Here is a 19,347-nt window from a genome sequence, read left to right as displayed (position 1 = left end):
GTGCGTACTGTACGCGCACCACCTGATTTTTGTAACCGTGCGTACCTTGTACGCTCAGGTCGCAAATGCGCACTGAAGTTATTTTGCAGTAATCAGTTTTTCCACATGGTGGCAACACTGTCCCGGGCAACTGTTTAACAGTAGAAAAGGACAACGACAACAAAATAGCAGAGACTTGGCTTAAGAGTTAAAAAATATTTATTATCAGTCATGACTTAATGGTTAAAAATAGAGCAGACACTGAACATGGATGAAGCTTTCTAGAGCGCATGTGTCGACCACCCGCGTATAACTTTGAGAGGCTACGCGTTCGACTGTACGTATACAGTAGCACACGTGTACAAAAACGAAGTATACTTAGGCCTTAACACGTTTCAGCGCTGATTCTACTCGCGTTTGGTGCTTTGAATCATTTGAACTGTCCTGCAGATGGCGCCGTAAGCTCGCGCAGCGCTCTCAAGACCATTCTGTCCATGATGTTTTAGAAAACAAATCTTTTTGCAGTTTATTTAGGTAATAGCTTAAAGTCCGCGTGAACCGGAAGTTGCTGCCGACTTTTATTTCAGTGAAGTGACGTATTTCCAGCTGAAACGGAATATTGAATAGAGGGCATGGTTTTATGTTTGCGCTCCTCCTCCTCTCGGTCTCGCACTCATAGCAGTCTAACGGTTGGAGGGGCGTGTTTAAGGATATTCTGCCCAAGCCGTCAAACTGACGTCATCAGAAAAGGAATGCAATTCCAGAGCGGAAGTAAATGTTCAGATTTTGATTAAAGATTACGAAGACAAACAATTATTTTCAGCTGATTAACTTGCACGGATTAATTGTTCACATCATTACTAGCGATGTGCGCTAGTAAAGTAAATAAAGTCAACTTTGATTTCATGCGGACTTTAAGACCATTTGTGTGATTTCAATCATCACGCAGTAACCGCGCAGTGCTATTCTTGCTCTGTCTGCACAGTGTACGTGAACGCGCTGATGACGTATCCTGTCTGCGAGAACCGGGTGCGCAATATTGTAGAAACTTAATTTGCTGTAAAGTTGCTTTGCAATGATTTGTATCGTGAAAAGCGCTATACAAATAAACTTGGATTTAATTTCATATTTGACAGGCAGGTAGGAAAGTTAAGTTGTTCCGAGCGTTTTGATTGGACGAACATTTCTTGGTCTTATGCCCAGGGGCGGATTTAGTGATTTGGGGGCCCCAGGCAAAATACAGGAATGGGGCCCTATACAATTTCACACATTTACAACCTTGAGGTTCGTTTCACTGTTGCTCGCTGCTGCACGACCGTGTCCCATAGTTGTCTCTAATCTTTTAGATTTTTCATGTTATAAATAAAGAATTTCTTTAATGTTGTAAATCCCTTGTTCACATTTAAACAGGTTTTAATAGTATTAGAGTAGGTTGGACACTAGGTGGTGTGTTGGGGTAATTTTCACTATGCAATTAGCCTATCTACACAACGCAAGGCTGTCTAATTCTAAACTTTAAATTATACATTTATTTTTATTTTATTTTAATTGCACAATTTAATTAAACTGAAGGAAATTGTAAATTTACATGCTTAAGGATTATTTCAACCAAACATGAAGTGTAGCTGTGTGGAAAGTGACTGTGCATGGTCCTTCTTGGGTCTTTCACAAAAACGAGTGAGCGCCATTTGAATTTTTTTTTTTATATATAATATGCACCGTTGGTTAGTATTAAAATTATAGCTTCAGATGCATGATATTTGTAGGGCCCTATGAAATCCGTTTTATTTCTCCCAAATTAGCCCAAGTTTTATTTTTTCCAAAATCTTTTTTTTTCCGTTTAAATTTTTCTGGATTCAGTTTTATGTTTTTTCTGGACGATTATATTCCATTTTAATAATAAACGTCTAATTAATACATCTACACAACGCAAGGCTGTCTAATTCTAAACTTTAAATTATACATTTATTTTTATTTTATTTTAATTGCACAATTTAATTAAACTGAAGGAAATTGTAAATTTACATGCTTAAGGATTATTTCAACCAAACATGAAGTGTGGCTGTGTGGAAAGTGACTGTGCATGGTCCTTCTTGGGTCTTTCACAAAAACGAGTGAGCGCCATTTGAATTTTTTTTTTTATATATAATATGCACCGTTGGTTAGTATTAAAATTATAGCTTCAGATGCATGATATTTGTAGGGCCCTACAAATCCGTTTTATTTCTCCCAAATTAGCCCAAGTTTTATTTTTTCCAAAATCTTTTTTTCCGTTTTAATTTTTCTGGATTCAGTTTTATGTTTTTCTGGACGATTATATTCCATTTTAATAATAAACGTCTAATTAATACAAATCATGAAACTTGTTTAATTTAACAGCAATTTAGGCCTATTAAAAGTTTAACAAAAATTACATTCTTAGGGCCCAAATTCTGCGCTTTCTTTTTTTTATTTAAATTTTTCTGTATTCCATTTTAATGGTTTAATCAAAAACATATCTAATTAATTGAATTCATAAAAACAACTTAATTTATTAATTTGTATACAATAATAGGGCCCTATGAAATTTTAATTGTATTTACTTATTTTTTAGAAATTCTGTCTTGTGTATTTTCATTTTTCTGGTAATCAAATGAAAGCGAAAACATTAATCTATCTTTTATTCCAATGAAAATGAAAAGCAATGTCATGGAATTCGTCAACTATTGAATGAATAAATCAAATGCAATTCAGTACACTTCAATCAAACCGCGATATGCACTAGTGAATATGAATATTAAATTAAAAATATACTATTTAGCTACTACAGATGGCAACCGCGAGCGTTGCGCGTGCTTAAATAGCAAACGAAAACGCGCGTCTGCGCCGTTCATTCCGTCACATTCCGCGTTACACAGTAAATTCCGTTTTTATGAATAGATTCCGTCCCCATTTTCTACATCGCCCTACTTTTGCTAAGAAACACGTTCAACGCGGACGCACAGACGGTTGTCATGGTAATGAACACCACAGCAACCACTTGTGCGTCCGCACTGAACGCATATAAAAAGCATTTTAGGGGGCCCTTGGCTTTTGGGGGCCCAAGGCGGTCGCCTACCTCTGCCTATGCCTTCCACAGAATATATAAATGCATTTAGACCACTTAACCTAATGATTGCTATCGGGATGTGAAGAGACTTTTAACCAGCATAACAAAAAATGTTTCTGAAGACAATCACCTATTGCACCTTTAAGCATGAATTAGGCCTAATGCATATTTGTGCACCCGTATTGTAAAGTGTTACCGATGTTGTGCTGAAGTCTGTTCCTCCAATGTTTCCCCTTAGTTTAGCGTTCCCGCTACGCAAACAGCCCCGCACACTGTTTCTGCTTATTTTTTTTTTATCATCTTATAATATTTAGGCATTGATCACAGAATCGATTTTAAGGTTTGGAAGGCTTTGCTGACTGCGTTGTACATGCATGAAATATGAATTCAAATAAATGTACAACATAATTCTACCTATAACAAGTAGGCTATATTTTTTGTTGTCGTGTGCTTCTCAGTCTAAAATAGTTTATTGGCATGATTTATACACACACACATATATATATATATATATATATATATATATATATATATATACACACACACACACACACAAAGAGCAATTGTTATATATAATACAATAATATATACATTTTATGCTGTGCTTTTGGGGATATGTGGTACTTTACCTATTTACTGCAAAATTACTCTACATCATTATTAGCTTGCATAATTATTGTTTTTATATAAAACAATCACTTAAATGATGATCAAGTAAAAACAAATCTAATTTGAGTTGTATCGGGTTATTGATCTGATTGAAGTGAACTTGCAGAAATGTTGTGTCGAAGTCCTAAAACTCGTTTATCGTCAGCGCGCGCTGATTCGAATCACTGAATCATTTTACGAATGACTCGGTTCAGAAGATTCGGATTCTCAGTTTCTCTCGTCGCTTCTTCACGATATCTGGAGCGAGATGAGACGCGCCTTTTCTGTGATTAATATGAGGATGCGCTTTACTCACTAAAATAACGCCAAGTAAACTATTACAACGTTATATTTAAGATTGGTTAATTTATTCTACGTAGCTTGTAAAAACAGCGTAAATGTTAAAACAGTTGGAACTGATTTAAAAACGTAAAAAACAAACCTTTCTTCAGCCGGATCACAACAGATGCAGGAGCGCGGCGCAGCTTTATGACGTCCCATCGCCAGAGCAAAATAAAAGTCCCGTTTACACACTGATGTCTATTATATGCGAATGATAACGCATTTCCACAATTAGCATCGTAAATATATATGTTGAGTTACGATGCTAATATCATTTATTTAGCTATTCGCTTATTTTTTCATTCATTCCCCTCTTTCGGAAAGTCATTGAAACTTCACTGAAAGTCACTTTCATTTAAAAAAAAAAATTGTAACAATTTTTTTGCTATTGGGTGAAATGAGAACACAAAAATATATTTGTTGCAGTTTCTATTCATTACGACAGAGGTTTAGACAACTATGACGGCTTTCACTTCCGAGAGCCCTGGAAATGTGGAACAGTCTATAGCAGGGGTGCCCAAACTGGGTCCTGGAGGGCCGGTGTCCTGCAGAGTTTAGCTCCAACTTGCCTCAACACACCTTGCCTTCAAGTTTCTAGTATGACTAGTAAGAGCTCGATTAGCTGCTTCAGGTGAGTTTAATTGGAGTTGGAGCTAAACTCTGCAGGACACCGGCCCTCCACTTGACACTAGAAAGTGTGTTTCTTTCATTGACGTCAGTTCATAAACCAATCGTTCTTTAAGTGCATTTTATCTTGCGTGTGCTTTTCACAGGCTTTATGATCCAGGTGTATTTTGTAAAGATCTACACACATTTCATCTCGTGTTTTAATGAGCCTGTTTTGAATTAACAACTGCAGCTATTTTCACGGAAATAAAGTTAACGAAAATCAAATACACTTTTTCAGTTTTTGCATTTTAGGTAGGTTTGCTAAGGTTAGATTCATATATTTAATACATTTTAATTAATACATTACAATTAATAAAATTAAGAAGAATGTAAGAATTTCGCTCTGAAACATGATAATTGCTATTTATCAGCATGCTTAATTTTAGACAATAATCCAAGAATTTCGTTACAAACAGTAAACAATTAGGCCTACTAGAGAAATGTTATGTCGGAGCGGGATCTGAGCGGGAACTGGTTCACGGTGAGCGTGAGCGGAATATTAACGGAGCGCTTGCTTGGGCGGTTAGAGCGACTGAGCGGAGCGCACGTCCATAGAGCGGAAAACATGCTCTCATCCACCCTATTATGATAAAAATCCACCCAAGGCAAGGCAAGGCAAGTTTATTTGTATAGCACATTTCATACACAATGGTAATTCAAAGTGCTTTACATAAAATAAAATAAAAACAATAATCACAACAATAAAACAAGGAATTTAAAAACTTTGAAAATTATTTAAAAAAAATTTATTTAAGAGGTTTAAAATGAATTTAAGAAAACTATTATACATATAATATAGTGCAATCAGTTCGGACATTGCACAGTGCTCATTCAATAAATGCACAGCTAAACAGATGAGTTTTGAGTCTGCATTTAAATGTGACTAATGTTTTAGCACATCTGATCTCTTCTGGAAGCTGATTCCAACTGCGGGTGGCATGATAACTAAAAGCACATTCCCCTTGTTTTGTGTGAACCCTTGGTATTTCTAACTGACTTGATCCTAATGATCTGAGTGGTCTGTTCGGTTTATATTCAGTGAGCATATCTGCTATATATTTAGGTCCTAGGCCATTGAGTGATTTATAAACGAGTAAAAGTACTTTAAAATCAATCCTAAATATAACTGGAAGCCAGTGTAAGGACCTGAGGACTGGTGTAATATGCTCAGATTTTCTGGTTCTAGTCAGAATTCTGGCAGCAGCGTTCTGGATGAGCTGCAGCTGTCTAATGGTCTTCTTGGGAAGGCCGGTGAGGAGACCATTACAATAGTCCACCCTGCTGGTGATAAAGGCATGAACAAGTTTCTCCAAGTCTTGACTGGAAACAAAACCTCTAATTCTTGCAATGTTTTTGAGATGATAATATGCTGATTTAGTTACAGCCAGTGTTTTTTTTTTTAAAGTCCCCAATAATAATGATCACTTTCTCGAATCAGGCTGTTCTGAGGTTCTTGGCAGTGACGTAGTTCTGCACAGGCCCCTCCCACGATTGTTGATTGACACTGGCGTTTAACCATATGCCCGCCCTGAGCGAGATGTCATCAGTCTGCCATTGTTTCACCGCCGGAGCACAAGACAAGAATGACTCGTAAGCGATTGAGGTGTTCTTTGGTTGGATGTAATAATGAACATAGCAGTCGTCATTTATTCCCGACATCTGAGCCGCTGAAGAAGCTCAGTGGATTACTTTTGTTTTTGAAGGGAACAAATCGTGGACACTTTCACCCTCCGCTTGATTCCGTTTGTGGAATCGTAATCTCTCCACGATTACAATGGGCTTGGGGGTAAAATGTGCTTGTAATATATTCACAATCTCCTCGTACCCCATAGCCCCGGGCTTAAAAGGCGCAATAAGACTGCGTAAGAATCCGTAAAGGTTTTTTATAAAAAGCAGAAGGCCTCCAAAATTTCTGTAGGCTTACAAAAAAAAGTTTATCAGCAGAGTTGGTCTTAAGTTTCTGCACAATGCTTAAACCTGTTTTTTCCTTTACTGAGAGGCTAACAAACGGTTAAGTTTTTGCTTTAAGATCTAGATTCCTCTCTATCCAAGTAAATTATCTAATTCACTTGTAGTCTCATTGAGCTGTTAAATTACATTAAATTAAAATGATCTGTTGTTGGGTTTTGTTTATGCTGTTTCCAGTTTTATTTTTTCCAAGTTAATTTTGTTTTTCGGTCTTTTTTTTTTTTTTTTTACATATTCACAAAATGATTTTCAATATAAACTTCTTAAAATAAACCAAAACAGAGGAAAGGCAAAAGAGTAATCCACAAAACAGGCAATGGTCAGGGCAGGCATCAAGAAACTAGGTAAACAGTCCAAGAATCAAAATGCAGGCAATGGAACTAGGAAAAACATGGAAACTAGGAAGGCTAGGAATACTTCAATACTCAGCAAAGTGTGCTTGAAAGTGTCAGACTTAAATAATCCTCTTGATAAGAAACGGGAAGATTCTGAGATTAGTTCCTAGGCCACAGGGCGGAGCCGACAGAGCAGGGAGCCAGGTCAGAGCTGAAGACCATCTCAGCAGAGCAGACAGGTCCGAAGAGCCCCACAGTGAAGCTGATGATGCAGGAGACCATGGCGGATCAGGCATAACTGGAACAGAGAGCACAGATACCCAGTTTCCACCAGCATGAACTGGATGCTAGTTTAGAGCCAGTGCTATTGCCGGTTCGGAGTTGGTTCGACTGGCGAGCCCTGATATTCATGGCTTTGCGAACCTACATCGACGTCCAAACAGGGCGAATCCAACGTGTTCATGTTTAGCTGCCATTTCAAAAATGGGGGTCAAAAGTTTCTGTTCGTCTTGTTGGTCACGGTAACCCTGCCTCCAGCCCCTGACGCAGGTGGTTCTAGACCAGCAATGTTTTGGTGGTACTTTCGAACCACTTTTCTGGTTCGGAGCTGGTGCTTTGGGTGTCAAAAGACAAAGAACCGATTTGAAACTTGGCTCTGGTTCCGAACCAGCACTCAAACTGCCTTGGTGGAAAAGGGGCAAGAGAGGTTAACAACAGCCTCTGCGGCCGTGACAGAGCAAGCAGAGAGTTCACAGATGGCCTCCTTGGCCATAACAGGACAGGCAGAGAGTTCATGGGTGACCTCTGTGGTCGTTGCAGGACATACAGAGAGTTCAGAAGTGGGCACCACTGCCATGAGAGGAGCAAAATTGGACACCACTGACTCGGGAGGTTTTGCAGTGGAAGCTGCCACCTCTGGAGCTGGAGTGGGCGCAGGATCAGACTCATAGACTGGAACAGGCTCTGGAGAGAACTCATTGACTGGAGTGAGCTCTGAAGGACTGGAGTGGATTCTAGAGTGAAATCGTAGACTGGAACAGGCTCTAGACCAGACTCATAGACTGGAGCGGACTCTGGAGCTGAACCATGGGCTGGAGTGGACTCTGGAGGAGTAGAAGAGCAGTGTGTAGCCCAAAAACACAGAATGGCGACTGCCATTACAGGGAGTACTGAGGATAGGGGTCCAGTCTCTGTGACGACCAGAGCTGAGGCACTTGGGATGCCTGCTGCTCTGACTGAAACCAGCGGTGGGTCCGCCAAACTGGAAACCAGCCTCAAACGCATTTGGAATGCCTGGGTGTCTTCAAATGCAACGTTCACAATGACTGGGAACACTGAAGTGGCAACTGAGATGGCTTAAGACTGTGGATTGACATCCATAACAATTGGAATCTCTGGCGTGGCGGCCATCTTGGGAAGAGACTCTGGGCTGGCGGCCATCTTAGGAAAAGACTTCATTTTCCAAATATAAGCAATAGGTTAACCAGAATGTTTTCTCCCAAGTGTGTCGTCATCAACGCTTTTGCAGTCAATTTTGAGCAACTGCAGCGCCTGACCTAGGCGGCTGGTCTTGTGTTGTAAGGCGACTGCAGTGCTGATCAAAGTCGGACAAATTTTCTAACCAGAATGCATTGCTTTTGTCAGGTGGAAGCCGGTCTTTGCATGAAGTCGAACAAGCCTAATATGTTGCTATGTAAAGGAAAAACAATGAAAAATCTGACTTTTCACTTTGTGAAATGGACTCTTTTTAATTAAGTTGTTTCTATGGTAGCCTAATATTGATTTGTAGCCTATTTATTCTGTTCCAGATTACTGAACAACCACCGTGAAGGAGATAGTCGTCACTGGCTTGTCAGATGTCGATGAGGAGCTGCTCTTCCTCACAAGTGGCTAATTAATTTACCAGATCATCTGAGCTTTTTCAAGAAACTACTGAGGAGCTCATCTCTCAGCTGCCTCTGAATTTAGAAGTAACCCACAAAAGTCACAAAATTGTAGAATTCAGGCACTTGACTTCTAGTTATAATGAAATGCAATTGTAGTTTGGTGTTTCCATTCTCTTGGTCTGAAAGGTTGAGCCTGATCTCATTCAAACGTGTATAAAACAGCACAATTTTCAGTTTCTATTATTTGGCGTGCTAAGCAGAATTTAGGTATGTTACACTTGAAGCGGTGGTGCGCAGACAGATTGGTGTTTGTATGACATCAAAGTACTGAATCTCTCTTGCTGTACTTTGATGTCAAACACTGATTGGTCTGTGCAGTGGAATATACCTATTGCCTTTGGCGTGCATATAATACGCAATTTGTTGGCATGCATATGATGCACACTTTTTGTGTGAATATAATACAAATCTACTTCACACCCTTAATCCTACCCATTGTGTATCTCAGTGGTTCCCAACCATGTTCCTGGTAAGGTTAAGTAAATGATGACAATTTTCATTTTTTTGGTGAACTATCCTTTCATCAGTTTCTTTTATTTGAAACAAAGGTTTCTGAGCTAACCGGAGTTTAAATGTGGGCCATGTTCTTTGAAGTTATATAGTTCTCCACTGCAGTTTTTAAGGTGTGAGGTGTATTCAGATAGCGTTGAGCATGAAGTCTTCCAAAGTTTGCGTCTTGAAATGTGGAGAACAGAATAATACAGCAACAATAGGGTCATGGTGAAAATCAGTCTTAAAGTGTTAGTTCACCCAAAATTTTAAATTAGGCTGTTTTTTACTCACCCCAGAGCCATCCTAGGTGTATATTACTTTCTTATTTAAGAAAAATATTCATATTCAAAACGTAATAATCACTTTAACCTAGCTTGAGCTCACCGTTGCAAACAGAAGCAGCTCCGGGCGGATGACGTATGAGGTCAGCTTTGCGCATGCGCCGCTCAGAAGTGATGAACGCGATTAGAACACTAATTAGAAGTACAAGACGAGGATTTGTAAAGAAGAATGTCAGAGGATTTTGATATAAGCCAAGAGGAGACTGGTTTTCCTTTGCTAAAGTAAGGAAACTTTGCTTCCTTTGATCCTGTAAAGAAACGTTGGTTTTCACGAGACTCACTGGCGCATGCGCAACGCTGAACTCATACGTCATCCGCACGGAACTGCTTCCGTGTACAACTGCTGGTGCAAACTAGATTCAAGTGATTATTACGTTTTGAATATGGATATTTTTCTTACAAAAACGCATTGATAAGAAAAATATTCATATTCAAAACGTAATAATCACTTTAACCTAGCTTGAGCTCACCGTTGCAAACAGAAGCAGCTCCGGGCGGATGACGTATGAGGTCAGCTTTGCGCATGCGCCGCTCAGAAGTGATGAACGCGATTAGAACACTAATTAGAAGTACAAGACGAGGATTTGTAAAGAAGAATGTCAGAGGATTTTGATATAAGCCAAGAGGAGACTGGTTTTCCTTTGCTAAAGTAAGGAAACTTTGCTTCCTTTGATCCTGTAAAGAAACGTTGGTTTTCACGAGACTCACTGGCGCATGCGCAACGCTGAACTCATACGTCATCCGCACGGAACTGCTTCCGTGTACAACTGTTGGTGCAAACTAGATTCAAGTGATCATTACGTTTTGAATATGGATATTTTTCTTACAAAAACGCATTGATTCGCTACAGGAGGCCTTTGTTCACCCCCCGGAGCCGTGTGAGACATTTTTTTTTATGGATGGGTGCTTTTTATTTAACTTATTTTGGACTGATGCATGCAACACCCGCTGAGTGCCATTAAACAGCTTGAAAGATCAAAGACAATTTTAAATCGAACTCCGACTGTATTCGTCTGAAAGAAGAAAGTCATATACACCTAGGATGGCTCTGGGGTGAGTAAAACACAGCCTAATTTTCATTTTTGGGTGAACTAACACTTTAAATACCCTTGAATAAAAACAAAACACTTCACACAAGAACTTATACATTTTTGGACAGAACCAAAATGGTTCTCTCGTTGGACTTAACCTGGTGTGAGAATAATGCAATCTGTGCACAACTTTATATTGAATGAGCTGAAAGTTAGAGCTGATGGAACACGACCTAATGTCTAGAAGTGTCTTCTGAAATATATATACCTAGGTCTTTCTCCCAGGACATCTTCAAATTTTGTGGAAGGAACCCTTGAGTCATTGAAATATTCAACAAATCTAGAAACAAGACCCTTCAATTTGACTTCAGAAGATGCCATACAAGGATAAAGATGTTCAGGGCAATTCTAAGTTTTTAATTGGGATATTACTTTTAACGCAATTCCATACCTGTAGCTACCTGAAGAAATGAGAACGAAATTGCTCCTTTTTCTAAACCTTGTCACGGCAATTTCTTCCCAGAATGAGTTTGTAAATGATGATTCCGTTCATTTAGATACTTGAAACTCTTCTCGCAATGAAGGCACTTGTAAGGTCTCGCTCCTGTGTGAACTCTCATGTGAATCTTTAGGTTCCTTTTTACTGCGAAACTCTTTCCACACTGTTTGCAGGTGAAAGGTTTCTCTCCAGTGTGAGCTCTTACGTGTTTCTGAAGGTTTGCAGTGTTTTTTAAACTCTTTCCACAGTGATGGCACATGAAAGGCTTTTCTCCGATGTGGATGTGAATTTGAACATGATTCTTAAGGCGAATCGTGTCTGAGAAACTCCTTTCGCACTGATGACATTTAAAACCGTTTTCTCTTGAATGAGTGCTCATGTGATAATTAAGGCTTTCTTTATATCTCAAACTCTTTCCACACTGAGCACATATGAATGGTCTCTCTTCATTGTGAACTCTCATGTGAGTCCTAAAGTTTTCTTTACATATGAAACTCTTTCCACACAGTTTGCAGCTGAAAGGTCTCTCTCCAGTATGAATTCTCATGTGGGAATTAAGGAGTCTTTTCTGTTTAAAACTTTTTCCACACTGAACACATACGAATGGTTTCTCTCCAGTGTGAACTCTCATGTGAGACGTAACATCTCCATTTCGTTTGAAACTCTTCCCACACTGTTTGCAGGTGTAAGGTCTCTCTCCAGTGTGAGTTTTCATGTGGACATTAAGGGTTTTTTTATGCGTAAAATACATTCCACACTGATCACATATGAATGGTCTCTCTCCAGTGTGAATTCTCATGTGAGTCTTAAGGTTTCCTTTACGTGTGAAACTCTTTCCACACTCTTCGCAGATGTAAGGTCTCTCTCCAGTGTGAATTCTCATGTGGACATTAAGGTGATATTTATGTGCAAATCTCTTTCCACACTGAGAGCATATGAACGATTTCTTTTCAATGTGAATTTTCATGTGGACTTTAAGGCTTTCTTTTCGATTGAAAATGTCTCCACACTGTTGGCAGGTGAAAGAGCTCTCTCCAGCGTGAATTATTAAGTGGGAATTAAGGTTTGTAGTTTGTATTTTTTGAGCTTTTTTTGGTGAGGAAGTCTTTTCAGTCTGTGAGCAACTAATTGATTTTTCTTCAGTTTTCAAATCATGCTGTTTTTCATTTTGATCTTTCTCTTCCGTTTCATTCAGTTCTTGACTCTCTTCTTTCAGCGCCATCAGGTCTGAGGTGAAAAGAGACAAATACAAGTTTAATGGCACAAAGAGACAGACATTCAAACATTTAGACTTGTGCGGTCTATTGTGATTAAACACATTAACTAATTAATTGCACGTTTTCAGTAATTAATTGCATATTAAAAAATATATAATTATATTGTTATAATTTCACATTGAATCTCCAAATTAATATAGAAACAACAAAAATGGTGTATTTAAAATGTATTGTATAATGGCATCTTTTTCTCCCCCAAGTAGCCTATTGTTAGTGAAGGCCAGTGTCATTAATAAAGAGACCAGTAGCTGTTTTTGTATCTCATTTTCCCCTCAAATTTAGCCATTAATTATAGCAATTCAGCACTATTAAGTATCACTGAAAGCCACGATTTTTTAACATTTATTAGGCTTTTAAAAATAGTGAACATAAAAACATTCACAAAGTATAATTTGTTTATGTATAAACTATAAATTGAATATAGTGATCTTTATTCAAGCTACAAAAGTTAATCAGCGAGCAGAACAGAGGTTGATTTCTCAGTCTTTCTCGCTTTCTTTTTTTTATTTACATCAATGACTCAAACTGCAGCAGGTTTCGCTTTAATGCTGCATTCCCAGCGTGGTCTTTTTTTAAAATAAAACATACATTTTTGACTGCGTTGATTGATGCCGAAACATGAAATTGGCACGTATTTCATGGTTTAAAAAATAAAATTACTACATATTTACAGCTGAAAAGTAAAATATTTATGAATCAATTATATCAAAGATATGTGTATCAATACATTTTTATCATTTTATCGATAAATGATTTACATTTTTAGACCCCTTAACCTACCCACAAACCTAAACATAGCCATTTTATGAATATTCAATATATAACGATATAAAACATAATAGACGGAAATATGCATGGAAATGACTATTTTAGTAACCATTAAATCAGAGGTGCCCAACCTTGTTCCTGGAGATCTACCTTCCTGCAGAATTGATCAAACACAACTGAACCAACTAATTAGGATCTGAAGGAGCACTTGATAATTACAGACAGGTGTGTTTGATCAGTGTTGGAACTGAACTCTGCAGGAAGGTAGATCTCCAGGAACAGGGTTGGGCATTTTTGTAAGAAAAATATCCATATTCAAAACGTAACAATCACTTTAATGTCGCTTGCGCCCAGTTGTACACAGAAGCAGATTCGGGCGGATGATGTACGAGTTCAGCGTTGCGCATGCGCCGGTGAGTCTCGTGAAAACCAACGTTTGTTTACAGGATCAAAAGAAGCAAAGTTTCCTTTAGCAACGGAAAAGCAGTCTCCTCTTGGCTTATATCGAAATCCTCTGATATTCTTCTTTACAAATCCTCGTTTTGTACTTCTAATTAGTGACCGTTGTTTTGTCTCGATCTTTCCGCTGCGTTTCCGCGTTCATCACTTCTGAGCGGCGCATGCGCAAAGCCGACCTCATACGTCATCCGCCCGGAGCTGCTTCCGTTTTACAACAGTGAGCGCAAGCTAGATTAAAGTGATTATTGCATTTTGAATATAGATATTTTTCTTACAAAAACGCATCGATTTGCTACAGGAGGCCTTTGTTCATCCCCTCCCCCCCCTTCCATCCATCTATCTATGGATGAGCGCTTTTTATTTAACTTCTTTTGGACCGAAGCACTGCAACACCCGCTGAGTGCCAATAAACAGCTTGAAAGATCAAAGACAATTTTTAATATAACTCCGACTGGATTCGTCTGAAAGAAGAAAGTCATACACACCTAGGATGAATTGAGGGTGAGTAATTTATGGGCTAATTTAAATTTTGGGGTGAACTAACCCTTTAAAAGGACACACCCCTTAAAAATAGCCTGTTTCTGAGAGCGGTTCAGAATGAGGGTTGAAAAAAATAATTTTCCCACATATTTATTTTTGTTTTTTGTTGTTGTTTTGTGCAGAAACACTTTATTAACATTATAAGTAAACCTCAAGGAACCTTTTAAAATAATAAAATTTAATTATTTAATTTAAATTCTTCATTTTTTTAATTCGCTCTGCGAATAATATCAATTTGCGAAATCATAATACATGATGTAGCTTGATGTTTAAGCTTCGATAAAAAATGTTTTACTCAAAAATAAAATCTGTCTCAAACTTAATTTGAACAAATGAATATTCATTTATGAGCCCAAATATTTAAATGTAATATTTGTGGAAAATGCCCATCTCTAGTATAGTCTCAGTGAGCTGTTTGAGGCTTTACGCATGCACAGTAAAGCAAATTTAACGTTTTCTGATATTTCAGTGTGCATAAGAAACTTTTGGAAAATGCTTTAAAAGCGCTAGTGTGGATGGAGAGCGTTTTAAAATGAAAACACCGTTTTTATGTGTCACCAAATCCCTTTAAATGAACAAATGTAGATGCAAACGTTAGCCAAATGTAATTACTCACATTTCAAGGTTTGCTTTATGCAATGATTTTGTTAGATACTTTTGCATAATTAAGTGCTAGAAATGAATGGTTTTAATTTTAGAAGCAGATTTTTTTAGGCTAATTCCGAATTATTGTTACAATTTAAATGCATGTCATAATAACAAAGGCTCAATGTGAAAGCAGGATCTTCTCAGCCGCACTTGAAGGCAGTGTTATTATTTGTCTGGTTATGTGATCTCAACATGTCTGTCAACAAACCGCTTTAATTACTACTCATAAATTCTTCATAAATATCATTGAGTACGTTTACATGGACAACAATAATCCGATTTTAACACGATTAAGACAATCCTCTGATTAAGAATCTACCATGTAAACAGAGATTTTTGATTACCTTAATCCGGCTAAAGTCATATTCGACGTAAACCGAAATCGAATTAAGACATGTGGAGTATTCCTATTTTAGTTGCATTATTGAAGTGCATTATAGACATGTACACACCTTAATCACATTATTACCGTCGTGTAGGACTTTTCACCGCATTTTGCGACAGGAGCAGTGTTATTATTTGTCTGGTTATGTGATCTCAACATGTCTGTCAACAAACCGCTTTAATTACTACTCATAAATTCTTCATAAATATCATTGAGTACGTTTACATGGACAACAATAATCCGATTTTAACACGATTAAGACAATCCTCTGATTAAGAATCTACCATGTAAACAGAGATTTTTGATTACCTTAATCCGGCTAAAGTCATATTCGACGTAAACCGAAATCGAATTAAGACATGTGGAGTATTCCTATTTTAGTTGCATTATTGAAGTGCATTATAGACATGTACACACCTTAATCACATTATTACCGTCGTGTAGGACTTTTCACCGCATTTTGCGACAGGATACACACACGGCAGTGCTCAACCGTTTTACAGCAAACAAAAGAGCATGGCTTCAACAACGCCATCGTCTGAATGCACGTACAAATAATTAACTGCACTTGAAGCTTTCAGTAAATTAAAAATTAAACACCTAAAACTGTACATGGCATCATAATGAAGACGAACTATATGTTTAAACGTGAAATTCCGGAGGGGAAGTCGGATGGATAATATTGGCTTATTTAGAATAAGGTAAATAATTACTGATGTCCATGTAAACGTAGTCAATCATTCCTGTAGAATTAACTGCACTTGAAGCTTTCAGTAAATTAAAAATTAAACACCTAAAACTGTACATGGCATCATAATGAAGACGAACTATATGTTTAAACGTGAAATTCCGGAGGGGAAGTCGGATGGATAATATTGGCTTATTTAGAATAAGGTAAATAATTACTGATGTCCATGTAAACGTAGTCAATCATTCCTGTAGAGCTGAACATTTTAATAAGGATCAGATGAGTGAGTTCAGCTTTGAGAATGAAAACCAACCTGTTTGTTCCTCAGTATCTTCATGTTTGTCTCTGAATGTTTCTTCAATCTTCAGGTCTTCACTCTCCTCTTTAATAAACGCCATCTTTGTTTGTTCCTCAGTATCTTCATGTTTGGCTCTGAATGCTTCTTCAATCTTCATGTCTTCACTCTCCTCTTTAATAAACTCCATCCCTGCTGAAAAAAAAAACAATAGAACCATCACAGAAAATTCTAATGGTTTCCACTTCAAATACCATTACAAACCATCAACTTTTAACCATTAAAAATGGATTTCTGTAGTGTGTTTTGGGACATATTCCATTATGATTCATTGGTTTTAACAATTAAGCCACCAATAGAAAGTGACCAATTTCCAGTAGAGCCCCACAGGGTCCATTAAAACCAATACAAGTCCCACTATAACCAGTAAAACCATTAAAGGGGTCATATGATGCTTTTTTAAAGATAATTATTTTGTGTATTTTATGCAAATATTTCCACATAGTGAGGTAGATATGTGGGGGCGTGTTAGAACGAGCCGTTTTAGGGGGGCGTGGCAGAGTCTTAACTTTGATAAAGAATATCTCTTTGGTTTTGAGACTTTAGTCTTTGCAACTTCAGGGATCTTATCTATGCACAATCAGCTTGTAACACTCCAAAGAGAAAGGAAAACTTGAAATCGCGTGGATCTCAGCTGCTTCAGCAGGAGTTTTCCTGTGTGTTCCGACACTGTGTCCTGTTTAAGAAGAAAATAATTAAAGTAATTTGCTCTCAAAAATAAATGCAAACTAAATCTCTGGATGCGTCTCAATCAGCTCCCTAGTTCAGTAGTCAGCACACTAGTGAGGGAGTGATCGTTAATGGGACTTAAATGACCAGATAAAAATATTAATTATACATAATAGGTATTTATGATTTATATTTGGTATTCAATTATTTGTACATCATAATAAATAGATTACACTTTCATGAAAACATTTGCAGGTGGTTTGTAAAAGTTTTCATTGAACGTGTTTGTGTTTGTTCTCGTTTATCGTCAGCGCGCGCTGATTCGAATCACTGAATCATTTTACGAATGACTCGGTTCAGAAGATTCGGATTCTCAGTTTCTCTCGTCGCTTCTTCACGATATCTGGAGCGAGATGAGACGCGCCTTTTCTGTGATTAATATGAGGATGCGCTTTACTCACTAAAATAACGCTAAGTAAACTATTACACCGTTATATTTAAGATTGGTTAATTTATTCTACGTAGCTTGTAAAAACGGGGAAATTGATAGAACAGTGTGCATTGATTTAAAAACCGTAGAAAACGCAAACCTTTCTTCAGCCGGATCACAAACCGATGCAGAATCGCGGCGCAGCTTTGTGACGTCACATCGCCAGCGCAAAATAAAAGTCCCGTTTCTTCTTCTTGGCTTTTAACGGCGGCTGGCAACCAGCATAATTAAGTGCATTACCGCCACCTTCTGCTCCGGAGTGCGAAACAGAGTTACATAAGAAAATGAAAAAAAGCTTTGCTATTTATTTCACTTGCCCATTTGATTAATTTTATTATTTAAAATGTTCCACCTGAATTCCATTCTTCTTGATTTCAACTATCATAGTACTTCTTTCTTCCTCATATTTCCTACATTCAAGAATTGCACGGGTTACCGTTTCTTCTACTTTGCATTGTTCACAAAGTCCATCTGGATGTTTCCCTAATATTTTGAGTGTACTATTAAGATTGGAATGTCCCAACAATATTCTATTATAAACAACCTCTTCTTTCCTTGTTTTACCAATATGTCTTATTTTTTGTTAATGAAATTGTAGAAAAATCTACCCTTTTCATTATTGTCCCAATTTATTTGCCATTCTGCAATAACCTTTTTCCAGATTAAAACCTTCATTTCAGACTTGCTTAGAGGAACTTGTAATTCTATTTCTTCTCTCTGCAACGCTTGTTTTGCTAACTTATCTACGTCCTCATTTCCCTTTACACCTACGTGTGATGGAACCCAATAAAGCTGATTGAAATATCACTCTGAACCAATCTTGAATATATCTGTAAAATACTAAAAGGAATATCTTGATGACTGGATTTAAAAGACCTTAGACTTTTTGAAACTGAGAGTGAATCAGAACAAATTAAAACCTTTCCAGGTCTCTACCCACTGCAAGGACAAGAGTATCGCTATCATTTCAACAGTATATACTGCCAGATGATTGGACGTTCGCTTTATACTATGAGCCCCAGTCAGGAACTAAAAAAGCAGCTTCAGTTGTCTCTCGCTCTGGATCTTTCGAGCCATCTGTAAATATTTGTAAGTATTGAGGATCTAACATGTTCAGAGAATGCTGAAGACATGTCTACTTCTCTTTCTGCTATTTTAATTTCCAACAAATGTAAATCTATATGGGGAGTTATACAACTCCATGGTTCAGTTTCAGGAATCACAACTGTTGGGCTCATCTTAAACCTATTTACCTCCATTTCTTCTACATACGCTTCACTACTCCATCCAAAACCTTTTCTACTCAACTTATTTTGTTCCCAACACTTCATTAAAACCATTTTTGTAGGCTGATCATCTTTATGGCCCTTGAGGTTAGCCCAGTAATTGATCATTAATGGTTTCCTTCTCACTTCCAGTAGAATCTCCCCTAACAGGACTTGTACAGAAGGAATGGGTGTCGTTTTTACAGCTCCACAACACTGTCTCAAAGCTTGGGCTTGTATTTTATCCAGTTTTTCCAACAGGGTTTTTGAAGCCGAATTATACCACACTGCCATAATCAAACACAGATCTGATCAGTGCCACATAAATAGTTTTTAATGACGAAAAACTTGCCCCCCATGCCACTCCACTTGCACATCTCATGATGTTTAATACCTTCTGACATTTTTCAATAACTTTGTTTATATGATCCACCCATGTAAGTTTTGAATCAAAATAAATACCTA

The 19,347-nt window shown here is 37.7% G+C and overlaps 1 protein-coding gene across 3 annotated transcripts; it reads right to left on the bottom strand.

Moving 5' to 3' along the window:
• Positions 1 to 8,439: 8,439 nt before the first annotated feature.
• LOC107561654 (gastrula zinc finger protein XlCGF57.1-like) lies at positions 8,440 to 16,501 on the bottom strand. 3 transcript variants are annotated; one of them, XR_001605881.1, is made up of 3 exons: positions 16,417 to 16,501; positions 11,291 to 12,565; positions 8,440 to 8,481 (listed from the first exon to the last, which is right to left on the bottom strand). XR_001605881.1 is itself a non-coding variant. In XM_016246126.1 (3 exons), exons 1-3 carry the CDS (start codon positions 16,499 to 16,501, stop codon positions 11,343 to 11,345), a joined length of 1,140 nt encoding a protein of 379 aa, XP_016101612.1. In that variant the 3' UTR covers positions 10,922 to 11,342. The 3 variants fall into 3 exon arrangements, 2 of the variants coding, with proteins under 2 accessions (XP_016101612.1, XP_016101611.1); XM_016246126.1 differs by lacking the exon at positions 8,440 to 8,481 and having other exon boundaries at positions 10,922 to 11,885; positions 12,054 to 12,565; XM_016246125.1 differs by lacking the exon at positions 8,440 to 8,481 and having other exon boundaries at positions 10,922 to 12,565.
• Positions 16,502 to 19,347: the final 2,846 nt, after the last annotated feature.

The sequence above is a fragment of the Sinocyclocheilus grahami genome, unplaced genomic scaffold (assembly GCF_001515645.1).
Source record: "Sinocyclocheilus grahami isolate Dianchi unplaced genomic scaffold, SAMN03320097.WGS_v1.1 scaffold786.1, whole genome shotgun sequence".
Taxonomy (NCBI): domain Eukaryota; kingdom Metazoa; phylum Chordata; class Actinopteri; order Cypriniformes; family Cyprinidae; genus Sinocyclocheilus; species Sinocyclocheilus grahami.
Note: the sequence above shows the minus strand (reverse complement) of the source record. Positions and strands in the feature narration are given on the sequence as shown.

Bases quoted from the DNA above. Each gene is read 5' to 3' on its own strand.
- LOC107561654 (XM_016246125.1), bottom strand. From the start codon at position 16,501: ATGGCGTTTATTAAAGAGGAGAGTGAAGACCTGAAGATTGAAGAAACA. The intron at 12,566-16,416 runs GTTGGTTTTCAT...TTTTCACCTCAG, and splicing joins AGATACTGAGGAACAAACAG to ACCTGATGGCGCTGAAAGAA.